Consider the following 13,444-nt stretch of genomic DNA (forward strand, 5'->3'; position numbering starts at 1 on the left):
AACCCCAACCACTGGAAGTGGAATTAGGGGGGCCTTCAGGTGGCCACCTGTCTTCCCACTGGCTTGACAGGAGGCTCAGGAGTTACAAAACTCCACCTTCTGGGGCATACCTGGCCAGTAGAAGTAGTTCACCAACTTACTCCATGTTTTGGACTAGCCAAGATGCCCAGCTAGGGGGATGTCATGGGCCAAAGTAAGAAGAAACTCTTTAAACTGCTGAGGCACTACCACTCTCCTAGTGGTACCAAGTTTGGGGTCTCTGACCTCAGTGTAAAGGAGAACTTACTCCCAATAGGTCCTGTGGGTGCCACTGACATCTCCCAGGTGTGCCTTCCTGAAAGGATGGGTGGGGGCGGAGCCTGTTCCATGCCCCACTTGCACTACAAACGGACTTTCATCCAGTACAGACAAAGAAACCTAACACTAGTCCTTTGCCACCACAAATTACTTTGAGCCTGTAAGTTGACAAGAAGACCTTTCCAGAGTTAGTTGTGGGAGATAGGCCAGGATGTTTACCCCACTTCAAAAACTGGCACCAGCTATAAATATTAGACCCTCTGAATACCTCTTCAGGTACATTCCTAGACTTGCGGAAGACTCCATGATTGACTTGTTCCCTGGAGGACTTTTCTGCTGCTTGAGGCCTGCCTGGACCCCAACAGGGCGTCCCTGCTGCTACCAGAGGACTGCACTGCTGCCAAAGGCATGCCTTGCTCCCAAAAAGACTGCTCTTCTGAATGAGGCCTGCCTTGCTGAAGGAGAACTTGACTATCTCCTGGATCCCAGTTTACCCAAGTGACTCCAAGGGTCAGTTGGCAGACCTGTCATGAGCTACAGGGGCACAAGGTCCACATGCCTCCTTTAAATTGCTCAGCGGTCCTGTTGCACTGGACCTGCTCGGCTTGGCTGGCGTGAGTCCCTTGGCTATCCTTATTCACTTGGAGACTATACTATTTTGTTACTGATGCACCACTATTTCTTTTGGGTGTTATCACTCAGGCTTGGGTGATGGTTTGTCGTTTATTTATCTTCACAAATTTACACCATTCAGCTCGTGTCCTTGGTAGATTTATATACTCTCACTGTATACGATTATATCCTATTGACTACAGCACTTTTTCTCTTTCGGGTTTCTATCACTCTCCTTCATCCTACTTCATTGATTCTTGGTTCTTGTTTAATTTCTAAAAGACGGTGATTTAAAATTTTCAACGTTTATTCTGACTAAATAGTGAATATAGTTGCAGTCTCTTCACTAACTGATATATTATGTTTGGTAGTTTTGTAGGATTAACTTGCATAATCCCTCCTTCCTTGGTTGTAATCACCACACTTAGTACTAATTTCAACTGTGAATTTGACGCCACTTTGTTTTGTTTTACACTTCATATGTTGTTGATGTGATATAACTCAAGTGGAATGGAATTATGATTATATTTATTGTAACATTTACAGCCCTGACGAAGTCTTTGGTCTCTACGACCGAGACGAAACACGTGTTGGCAGAGGTTGCTTTCCTTTTTTTTGATGAAGATTGGATTGAAAATGACAATAAATGAAGAATAATTAAGAGAATCTGAAATCTGGAACTCAACATTTGTCTTTTTGATACTGATGAACTCTTTTAGCTCAGGATTTACGGTCTATTTCATATAACCAGAAAGCACTCTTCCTTGCCTAACTGATGGTCCATCAAATCAGGTGGGAAGCGATGCAAAGAGAGAAGTCTCGCCGCACAGCTGCAAGATTAATCATAACCGACGCAGAGTGTCGCAGTCATACATAGAACACCGCACAGACCTCACACAAAGCACACAAAGTACAACTCCCAGCGGACCAAACTTGGTCCTGTGCCAGGCCTGCGATCCATTACAGTTGGCTTGAACTTGTGACTTTGTCCCGGTCCAGCGCGACCAATAATCACAGATAGTGCTTTGTGCTTTTAGGCACTCTACTTACCTAAAACTTTGAAATTACATATCTCCGGTTCTACTGATTGGATGTTTCCGTTCTAGTGTTATTTTGTTTATTAGAATATACTCTATATTTCTAAATTTAGGATTTTTGTTGTGTTTTCACTTTATTACTGCTTGTGTGCTGCATTAATACTTTACCAAGCACCTCTGTTAGTTAAGCCGGACTGCTTTGTACCAAGATACCAGAGGGTTAAGCACAGGTTAATTTACTGACTTTTGCGCTTCACCCAGACAAGGATTATGGTTGTTGCTTGGGAGGGGTTTCACCCCCCTCAACCAATAACCCAATTTCCTACGTATTCTAATTGTGTTTAGTGAGGTTAATGAATACATACCCCTTGCCTGGCTTTGTCTTCACTATACTGTGTTGCCACTTCACTGAATCGTACTCCTGACTTCAGCTTTTCCATGGCCTCCATTGCTTTGCCATGTTTTTCACAGAGAATGTGTCGAACCTAAAGAGCAAAAGCAGTACAAGAAAACAAAAGTTAACAGATTTTTACTCATGCACAGCATCCATCACTTTGTTGACACTGGGTTTTATCATGAAGATATTCACCTCATTTTGGAGTTTTAGAGGTACAATAAAACCTTCAAATTAAACTTTAACAACAATATTCATTCTTGTGTTTTAATGGAACCCCTCCAGGTCCATCCAGAGATTGCCCTTCTCTTGATTACAACCTTTCTTAGTCATCCTTTGTCAACATATTTTTTTGCCAGTAGTAAAAAAGTTTACATTTACACTATACAAACCTATTAAATATATTTGTTTATAGTTTTGTATCCCTTGTCTACCTTTGACACAGGCGGTAACCATACGCCTTCCCTCTGATTCCTTGAAGTCTCAGCAGGTCTGCACTTAGATGCTTAGAGCCAAGATATCTACTTCGTTAACATTTAATTTGGTTTACTTCAACGTTCTACTCTTCACTTGTAATTGTATGGAATTTCATGGAAAAACTAGTTTATAGGACATACAATTCAGAGAAACCATTTCACTAAACTATTACCCCTGTCTAAACAATGCCTCTGTCTGGAAAATGAGCCCTTCAATACAACTGATCTTTCTATATAGAGAGGTGTGCATTGCACAGCGAGCCAGCTGGCACGCTGTAAGAGGAATGAGAGAGGAGACAGAGGTGGCGGTGGATTTTGGAAGCCTAAACAGTGCATCACTTGGGAAGTTGAATATTTCCTTAAAGGCTGTAAGTAGTATACTCCTTGCTGACAAAACAGCATTAATAAATGCTTATGAACAAAAGAACTGGGGAAAGGAGTCTAAGCACAATTGCACCTATCCTAAGTACTGCTTTTTTTAGTTTTGTTGGTGCCACGGATCGGAGATTCAATATCCTCTAAACCTCCCAGGACAAAAAGTTGTCCTAACTTTCAATTTGAACAAATTTTGATCCAGCACACAAATTTATTTTTCGGAAGACGCCACGCGATGGAGCCGGCCGAAACACACTGATAAGATTTCACCAATTGCTATGCCATCAAACCTAAGCGAGTCGATACTGCAAATACAGTGCTCTTTCTACTATATGAAAATAAAACCTAAGGAGAAGAAAGGGAGATTCTCTTTAAGATACCTTAATATATATTGGACTGGACAGAAGGATACATTTCCACTCGTTAATATTAGAAGAAGAGCTCTCTCATTTGCCCTGAAGTAGTCCGTGGAGGACGAAACGCGTTGGCTACAGTGTTTTATGAAGATTAAATAAAGATTGAACTTCAAAACAACATCACTGTTTCTGCTATCGAATGTTTCACCATTGTGCTTGATACACTATGGTTACTGTTGCATAATTGAAAAAGAAATTTGTGTGCTGGATCAAAATTTGATCAAAGCATTAATAAATGCCTCTGAAGAGGAATATGAGAGACAGTTAGGATTACCAATGCTTAGAACTTAATAGCAGAAGGTGAAGTTGATTCTAGCGGAAACCAGCATTGGCAACGCCAAGAGGGCTTGCCTAATAGATCTATTGGCTTTGCCAAACTTTTTCAGCCATGCCATACAGAATCGCAGCTCCTGTACAGTTTGGCTATTCAACAAAAAAAATACACAGCTGCCACATTTTGTAGGCACGTACATGCGTGTTAAACAAGCATGTAAGACCCCACCTACAAAATGAAGTGGGTATTTTTTTCTTTTTATTTACCACTCCAAGAGGGCTAGGGTTTATTTTGAAAGTGTTGTTTTAAAACACAGTATGAAAATGTGTACCTAAAAAAAAAATTAAAAAGGGTGATCATATTGTGGAAGAGGGGTGGGGGAGAAGCAACATGGTGGCAATGTGAATTTTGAATAAACTAAGGTTAAAAATGTATGTATATTTCACATCACAGAACCCATGCAGTGAATCTGCAAGCTCAAGCACATATTGTGATTGACTTGCCACAACCTGAAGGAACAGTTGAGGCCGCCATCTCAGGATTCAATCCACAGATCATAAATAAATAAACTAGAAATAGGATAAAGGAGGCAGGGAAGGGTTACCCTACCCCCTGGATGGAATGGGGGTGCAATGGGACCCTGCCTGAGGTGTAAACTGATTTTTAACTTGGTGGTGTGGCGGTCTTCCTCAGATATTCTTTTTTTTTTACTTCTTGTTGTGGTATTAATGTGGGTCATGTTCAGATGTTTGTCAAGCATGATCTCTAGTGATCTGGTGTGGTCTAAAATTGGAGGTTCTCAGTTAAGAGCGTCCAATTGAGTAATCTGTTCTTTGATCTGAGATGTGTTGTTTTGAAATAAGATAAGTTGAAAATCTGTCTTTTGGTGATGGAGCTACAGGTGATTTGTATGTTGGACTTCCATTAGTGTCTGACTTGGAGGGAGGATGTCCTTTGGTGATGTGATTTTAAGGTATAGCTGCTTGTCGTCAGCATACTAGTGGTAGTTAAAGTTGTTTTTGTTCAGGATCCTGGTCAGTGGTTCCATGTAAAGGTTGAATAATGTGGGAGATAGGATTAAGTCTTGAGGCACACCTTTGTTGACTGGGACTGTGTGGGTGGCAAGCTATTCATTTTGAATACTGTGAGCGTCTGTCAAGGTAAGAGATGAACCATTTTAGGACAGCGTTCTTGATTCCCATGCATGATTCTAGGGCGTTTTGTAGAGTTGTGTGATCAACTGTGTGGATGGCCTAAGGAAAGATCTAGAAGTATTAGCAGACATGACGTCCAAGTCGAGCATCCTCTATATGTAATCGATTATATTTAAGATGCTTGTTTCTGTACTGTAGCCTATTCTGAAGCCCGACGGGAGAACGTCAGGAATGAGCTTGTCTTCTTTGTATTGATTGAGCTGATATTGTATGCATTTGTCGGGGGCTTTAGCTAGGAAAGGAAGGTTGATCACTGGGCAGAAGATGTTTAGGACTATGGGATCTGGACCTAGTTTATTGAGAAGTGGAGCCATTTAAACTAGCTTAAGGCAGTCTGGCATTGTGCCTTAGGTTAATGATGCATTGATTATGTTTGTTCACATAGGTGCTTTTATGTGTTTGAGTTCTTTAATTAGTAGTGATAGGAAGGGGTCAGCCATTTGAGTTGTCGGTTTTAGATCACATATGATTTTGACAATTTTATTCAAGTGTTTTGAATATCTGTCATACTGTATGTGTCTCAAGGGTAGCAGGGATGGATGTGCTGCGGTCTCTTTATCCTCCGTCTTCTGTTTTAGGTGTGGGTGTATGTCTGCTAGGGACTCCTCGTTGTCAAATGAGTTTTTACATTGTTCCAAGATAGCCATTGTTTCTGGTGTGGGGTAAGCTTCAAGATATGGTGTCAGTTGTTATTTTAAATGTGTGTCCGAGTATATGTTAATGGGTACATGTTGAAACCATGATATTAGCACACGGATAGTCACAATTAAACTATTGCACCAAAGGGCCGCTACTATACCGGCATCTAGATAGACCCCTGCATATTGGTTGGGTGATCTGATAGTCACACAAGGAGGACCAATTCAAACTCCTGTCACTGCGCATCTGTTAAGAGATACAAGGAACTTTAGCACAAACCTCTAGTACAGGCAAGTGCAAAAATACACATGCAGTGGGATATGCAAGCATCCCTTCTTTTTATCACAACATGTTATGTACTCCCCTGTAGTTTGTTCCCAATGTTCTTTCTCCACATTCATGCACTGTGGGTTGTTTTTATTACAGGTGAGAACAGAACAATTGAAAAACAGAATGGGCAAGTATTGTCTTTGGCCTTATTAAAGCATGCATTACCTAGGAGTGCAACAGACGAACCAGGGAGGTGTGTGTGTACCTGATACCCTGAAGAAAACCCGGGACCTTTATAGGCCATAAAGTAGGACTGAAAATGTCGGTGAACCAAAACATAGGGTCATAGGACCATAAAAGTCCACATTAGCCTTTTTATATTTTTAGCTTTCCCCACCATCTTCAAAATAAAGGGATACCTTGGAGAGGATGAGGGAGTTTTAATCTTTAGTTTAGCCCCCAGGTCACCCCTCCTCACTAAGTTCTCCCTGGAACATGGTTGAGCCCACCCTGACCTATAGGAGTCAGGGTGAACCCGATGATGAAGCATGACACTAATAGGGTGTGTGAGGGATATATAAAACCATGATAATTTTTTCCTTCCACACACTAGCCATGCTGGGTAAGCTTTCCCACTAGGGGTCTTTCCCAACAACTACCCCATCCGTGCTTCATACAATATACCTTATTCACCTGGTCACCTCAGGTGGGATACATTTTTGTAGTTATAAGTTTCTAAGGGAGGACATATCCCTCCGTTGCTCTTCAATCTGTGAAGAGACCTCTTAACCCTCGGGTTTCCATAGGCTCTCCACCTATGTGATCCCTGTTTTTGTCTTCATCATTTCTGTGAGCCATGTAGAGATGTAGTTCAGGTGTGTCTGCATTCATTTAGTTATTAGTGGTTGGCTGGTGTTGTGCTTGATCATACTGCCTATGTTGTATAGTGGATACGGTTGCCTATCAGTTGTAGGGTAGTTTTGTGATCAGGTCAGGAGGTGATCTAGCATGGAGTGCTTCTTGGTAGTGACACAAGTGTGCTATTTATTGTTCTGCTCTGTTACAGGTTGTTTTGTGTCTCAGATGTTGAGCTTTCTTTGCGTACATGGGTATTTGGTGTGTGGTCTGTTTATTTTTTAGTGTTGCAATTTTTTAAAGTAAAGAAGAGCCATAAAGTATGAGTGAGCTTCATCTAACAGCTAGATATGATTACTCCGTACAGCAGTAGATAGGATGATATGATACATAGTACGAAGGATGGAGGGGTAAGAGGGAAGTTGCAGGAGACAGGGTAGGAGACAATATCCGAGAACTACTGGGGAATATTATGAAATACTGTAAGGGATACTAAAGTCCAATTGTGGTAACCCGGGAGGTCCGTTTCCCTGATGTAGGTCTAGCCTCCATATGTTGCATGCGTTGAGGACCAACGGGTCTAGGGCTTTCGGGTGGGGGTGTGTTGAGGTGAGCACCTGGATAGAAGGCATCGCCTGTGTTGAGGAGTGGTGGGGCAACAAAGTAGGATGCCTGGGGTCGGAACGAGCAGGTAGTGGATGGGGCAGAGGCCGAGGTTGTGGTGGAGAACAAGGAGAAAAGAAGATAGGCCCTCTGTCCTTGTTGCCAATGATTCGCCCATGTTTTGTTGAGACGGTGGGTGGTGTCTTGATTGACAAGGTAAAAGATAGGGCTGATGGGGCTGGGGGCAGCCCCATCCCCTTGGCACAGGCGGGGATGGTGGGGGAGAGAGGGGTCTTATCGTTTTGTGGGTCTGTGTGTCTGTGGAGGGGGGGGGGTTATATGAGGAAGGGTTCGTGGGGGCAGGAAGAAAGAAAGACAAAAAGACAAAAATAAGGGGGTTGGGGCGGGAGGGGGGATTGGGTGAGAGAGAACTAGGTTGGATGAGGTGTAGGGTTCATAAGGGAGGAAAGGGGGAGGGAGGGGCGAAAGAAGGGGGTACATTTGGGGAGGGAGGGGGGAGGTAAAGTGTGGTAGGAGTGGGGGTGGGGGGGTTGAAGAGATGACGGCAGACCAGCATTAAGCGGGTAGCGAGGTTGGGGGGAATTGGGTGCGGGAAGGGAAATAAGCATCCCGTTGTTACAACAGTAATTAGTTATGCGATTCAATGTAATTCAGTGTGATTTAAGGGGGCATGGAATCTGGGGCAGGGTGTCTGTCATGGTCTCGTCGCTGAGGAAGGGTGCCCACGTCTGTAGAAATAACTCAGTCTGGTCTGCAGGTTGCAGATGACTTGTTCGTCTTAGGCTGTTTGAATCATTACCACCAGCCAGGCCTCCTGTCATTGGGGTACGAGTGACCTCCACTGGTAGAGAATACATATCTTGGCTGTGGCCAAGGCGATATGGAGTAGGCGACGCTGTAGGCGAGAGAGTTCAAGTGAATTTCTTACGTCGGGAGGAGGATAACTGAGGAGGTAAGTAGTAGCTGTATTGGCATGGAGACACTCAAGACTGATCCGAGGTGCAGCCAGAAGGGTTGGATCAAAGGACATTCGAAGACGATGGGTTATATCACAGTGGGTGTTCGTGCATCGCCAGCAGTTCGCATGGGGGAGAAATCCTACTTGGTTCAATTTTGTCGGTTTCCAGTGCCAGTCGTGTAGCGTCTGGAAAAGACAGAACTTAAAGCGGGCCTCCCTTGCACACTTATCCAGAGCTTCTAGGACGTCTGTCCATTCATAGTCCTCATAGGTGACCTGCAAGCGGGTGTGCCACTTGGCATGAAGAGCTTGCAAAAGGGGTTGCGAGAAAAGGTTGAATGAGAGTATGCCGTATAATCCTGACATCGCTCCTTTGTGACGCCCCCACACATTCAGCTAAGATACTACGGGCAAAGACTGCAGGGACCAGGGGTGAGGACCCAGGCCACTCCTTAGGCAGTGTTGCAATTGCATGTAGCGCAAACTCTGTATCGGGTGTAGGCCATATTCCCTCTCAGCTGGTCTCCATTAAGTAGGAGCTGATCTAAGGTGTGAATGCCCGCTGCCCTCCATTGAGTCCAAGACTAAGTCTGTCCGTCTATGCATATGCCATTGTTGGCCCATGGGGGGAGCTTTTTCATATAGTCGTGGGTCTGCAGCCAGGCCTTCTGCATGGCACGTAGCACAGGATGTGTAGTGTAGAGCCTGGTTGATGGGTGCAGTCCCTGTATAGAATAGAAAGTCCTGTGCCAGCAAAGAATATTTACCGTTCAATTTGGACCCATTGTGGTAGGTCCGGGATACCAGGCAGCATACATCCCAGTTGGGAGAGCAAGGGCGTAACGCTCCACTGATTTGAGGCCCAGGCAGCTATCAGTTTGGACTGACAGCATGAATGGCACGCCATCAGTTTGGTCACGGTTAGTTTGGGTTTCGAAGATACCCATACGAAAGATCGTTTTTGGGAATCAATGAGGCGTAGTATGGAAAGAGAAACCTGGATGGGGAGCATCCCAAGCGTGTATGTGCAGCACGGCACTGTAACCATCTGTACTGCCTGCACTCTGCCCCACATGGAGAACCCCAGGTTAGACCACTTCTCAAAGTCTCGTTTAATCAGGACTATTAGTGCATCCGTGTTATCTGAGATTATCCACTCAGTGCCCCTGTTCATCAGTATCCCTAGGCATTTAAGGCGGGAGGGCTGCCAGTGGAAGGGGTATCCGTGTATGGTTGCTTTAGTGGTGCCGACCGAAATTGGTAGAGCTTCACTCTTGTCCCAATTTACTTCATAGCCGGAGAGGATCGAGAAGTCAATGATTACACCCAACAAGGCAGGGAGGAATAGTTTAAGATCAGTCAGAGTAAGTAGGATATCATCTGCATAGAGGTATATCTTGGAGTGGCGTTAGGGCTGGGACTCCTACAATGCTGGCAGAGTTGTGGATAGTATAAGGGTTCCATAGCAAAAGGAATAGGAGTGGCGCGAGAGGGCACCCTGGCGTGTGCCCCTCCAAATTGGAAAAGGGTTGGACAGGAACACCCCCAGTTAATCTGGGCAGTCATACAGCATCTGCACCTTGGCAATGAATTGGTCTCCCAAGCCAAAGCGTTCTATTATAGCAAATAGGTAGTCCCATTCAATGCGGTAGAATTCTTTTTCGGCGTCAAGGGAGAGAGCCAACACAACCTTTGGGAGGTCTTTGGCTGTCCAAAGGGTGTGTGCCAAGGTATGGAGATGATTTCTTGAGGAGAGGCCTGGTACGAAGCCTACTTGCGAGTGGTTAATCAAAAGGTCTGCCAGAATCCTAGCCAGGATTCTAATGTTGCAGTTTAGTAGGGAAATAGGTCTGTAACTGCCATTTAGCAGAAGATATCCCCCAGGTTTGGGTAAGACTGCACCTCCTTATTGGATAGGGGTCCAGGGGTGTTGTCTGTTTAGTTGATATCCTGGGCTGTGCTCATCTCTGCTTAGTGCTAGTTGGTTGTTTATCTATTTTCTATTGATTAGCTATTTTCTATTGTGTCTGTCTAGTTGGTGGTGGTCTGTTATTAGGTTGGGTCTTTCTTGATAGCCTGTGGGCTGGTCTTTGAGTTTGTGTTTGGTGACTCCGTGTTAGCATCACCTATTACTTGCCACCTCAATGGTCATTTATCTTTTGGGGGTTTGGTTGCGTATAGGATCATTAAACCTCCTTGTAGTTTACCCCTCTTTACTGTGTCTGCCTAGTGGAGTGTTTGCTGATAGGCCAGGTGGGAATACTAACCCATTCATTCCGGCGAATTAACTTTTGTTGGCTAGGAACATTTGTTATGTTCATTCAGAAAGTGAATGAGTGCTAAAGATGTTATCTGGTCACATTTGCTGCATGTTCCAAGACAGAGGTTAAATGTCAGCTTTCGTATTCTAATAAATTGCTGTTTATTTTATCGTGGAGTTTGGGGTTTACTCTTCTTTCTCTGACAGCAAAGTTAGAAGAATTTTGTAAAGTGAACTGTCTGAGAATTGCACTGGCGTTCATAGCAAGTAAAATGGTTTTAGCATCATTATCAAAGTGAATTCAAGTGTAGCTCTATATCTTAAAGCACAAGACACTTATAAGCATTACAGTATTCACCCTCAAGAGATGTGATGGGTGAAGCTTTAGAGGCCTATCAAATTAGGCTAATTAAACGGACCCAATTAGTGTATGGGAAAAGAGTCGTTATGATGATCGACTAATGCAGAGTCCTGCTTCTGAGTGTAGGTAACATTCTGGAGATCCACATATCAGACAGAATGTTTATTATCTTTTTTATCCTCAGTTTGAAAGTGATCTGGCTGTGATGCGCTATGCTGCAGCACATATTTGTAAAAAACTAGCAGGATTCCTTTTATATGAAAATCTGAGAAGGAAATTGTTCTGCAAAGATTAAATTGTTAACTGCAACCTCATGAATCTAATAGCATGTCAACTTGTTGCGAACAAGTACTGGCTCCATTGGCATGATGTGCTAAAGTGCATGTTGAGTAACTTAGATGCAGTTACCTGTGTTGTAACTCTCAGCTGTGCAGAGTGTGGTTGAGATGATCTGCAGAACTTCCTCAGGCAAGCCAACTGAAATATTGCTGGTATCAATTTCAAGAAGCCTGGAGAACTGAGCTCCATGGATTCAGCGAATGCCTGTAAGTACTTCAATCAGAGGCTTCAAGCCTTACTTCGCTTCATCTGCAGCAAAAACAAATCTTCCATTTGGTGAGGTTACCAACATCTTTTGGAGACTAGAGTACTAACCTGTAGACTCTCCACATATTCACAAGTTACTGTGGATTAAGAGTGCTCCCAAATTCGGGCAGGATACGGATGAGTCAGTTCTATCATTCACTGAGCTGTACATTACTTGTGAGATTCCAAATGAGTCTCAAAATAGAACCCATAGGCAGCAAGTATTTCAATTCCAGTGCCACAAATGTGGAAAATACGGTTGTCCCAGATACAGAGCCAAAGGGGAAACACTACACAATGATGCTCTAACTTCCCTAGGCCTGTTCTCTCTAAAGATAAAAAAATATATATTTCGGCATTCAGACATACGGTCACTGGCAAATCTCCCAAATATTCCTACAACATTAAGAAACTTGAGGATACAACAATGTCATTTTGACTATGCAGAATGCAACCAAACATTGTTTGTTGCGGACATTTCTATTGCTTGATATGTTCCTTCATATACAACAAGATCTCGAAAGACAAATGAAATTGTGAAAAGAGATCTCGCCCCCACCCCTCCCCTCGGGGGCTGGAGGTTTGCCCCAATCTACCTTTTCTAGGGGAAGGGTGGGGGAGCAGAAAGCCTACTAGACACCAGGGAGTGATTATATATTGATATATATTATAAGGGAACCTATGGACAATATTTTGTTTGAATCACCAGCCCTGAATCAACGTGCCTTTCTCCCTGCAGCCTTCCCCTTGCAACCCGTCATTAGGAACACTGCTTTCTGGGACATGTAGTTGGTGTATGACCGCAGTGGCAGTGCGGTCACGTGACTTGGGGGCAGTGTTCTCCCTCCAATGAGGGTCAAGCAGGACACAAAGGCGAGGTCAGGGATCAAACTAACTAACAGCGGCGTCCGAAGAAGGCTTAATTGCCGAAATGCATCATGCCATTGCTGTATCCAATTAAAGAGTTTCCGTGGTTTCCCCGATGTGACCTCTTTCCTTTTCTATGCGGAGAGGATCTTTGTTCATGGACAATTCACACGCTTGCCAGCGGCGTGAAAGAGGCCCCGCTCTATCAAGCGACAGGAGTTTTGTTGGCACCAGCTGTTTCAGCTTTCTGTTGTGTTGCCGAGGGATCGGATTTACTCCTGCCCACCTCCGCCTAGGACGAGGATATGGATGTAGCCAGAAATGGACCGTGACTACACGAGGAGCCAGGTGCACCGTCACTGTGACTTGCATCTTGCTGAATCCAGGTATCAGGGGTTGGAGCGTAAAGGGGGCCCAAGGGAACCTACGGACAATATTTTGTTTGAATCATCAGCCCTGAATCAACGTGCCTTTCTCCCTGCAGCCTTCCCCTTGCAACCCGTCATTAGGAACACTGCTTTCTGGGACATGTAGTTGGTGTGTGACCGCAGTGGCAGTGCGGTCAAGTGACTTGGGGGCGGTGTTCTCCCTCCAATGAGGGTCAAGCAGGACACATAAAGGCGATGTCAGGGATCAAACTAACTAACAGCGGCGTCTGAAGAAGGCTTAATTGCCGAAATGCATCATGCCATTGCTGTATCCAATTAAAGAGTTTCCCTGGTTTCCCCGATGTGACCCCTTTCCTTTTCTATGCGGAGGGGATCTTTGTTCATATATATATATATATATTTCTATCCTACTGGCGGTCGACAGTAGGTAGTTATAGTTAGGATTATTTTGAATAGGGAAATCACAACATTCTATTGTGAATAATTTTGGCGCCGGTTGAGGAATCTGCCTGAAAATTTCCTCAAAAATGCCTGGCGGCGC

General features: G+C 44.1%; 1 protein-coding gene across 1 annotated transcript in view; it reads right to left on the bottom strand.

The window, feature by feature from the left end:
- The window catches only part of PIN4 (peptidylprolyl cis/trans isomerase, NIMA-interacting 4), a 70,806-nt gene that overhangs the window by 11,198 nt on the left and 46,164 nt on the right, over nucleotides 1-13,444 (bottom strand). Inside the window, exon 3 of the mRNA XM_086941998.1 lies at nucleotides 2,312-2,431. Within this exon, the coding sequence (XP_086798124.1) occupies nucleotides 2,312-2,431 (120 nt within the window). The remainder of the gene's footprint in view (nucleotides 1-2,311; nucleotides 2,432-13,444) is intronic.

Source organism: Lissotriton vulgaris, chromosome 10 (genome assembly GCF_964263255.1).
Source record: "Lissotriton vulgaris chromosome 10, aLisVul1.2, whole genome shotgun sequence".
Lineage (NCBI taxonomy): Eukaryota > Metazoa > Chordata > Amphibia > Caudata > Salamandridae > Lissotriton > Lissotriton vulgaris.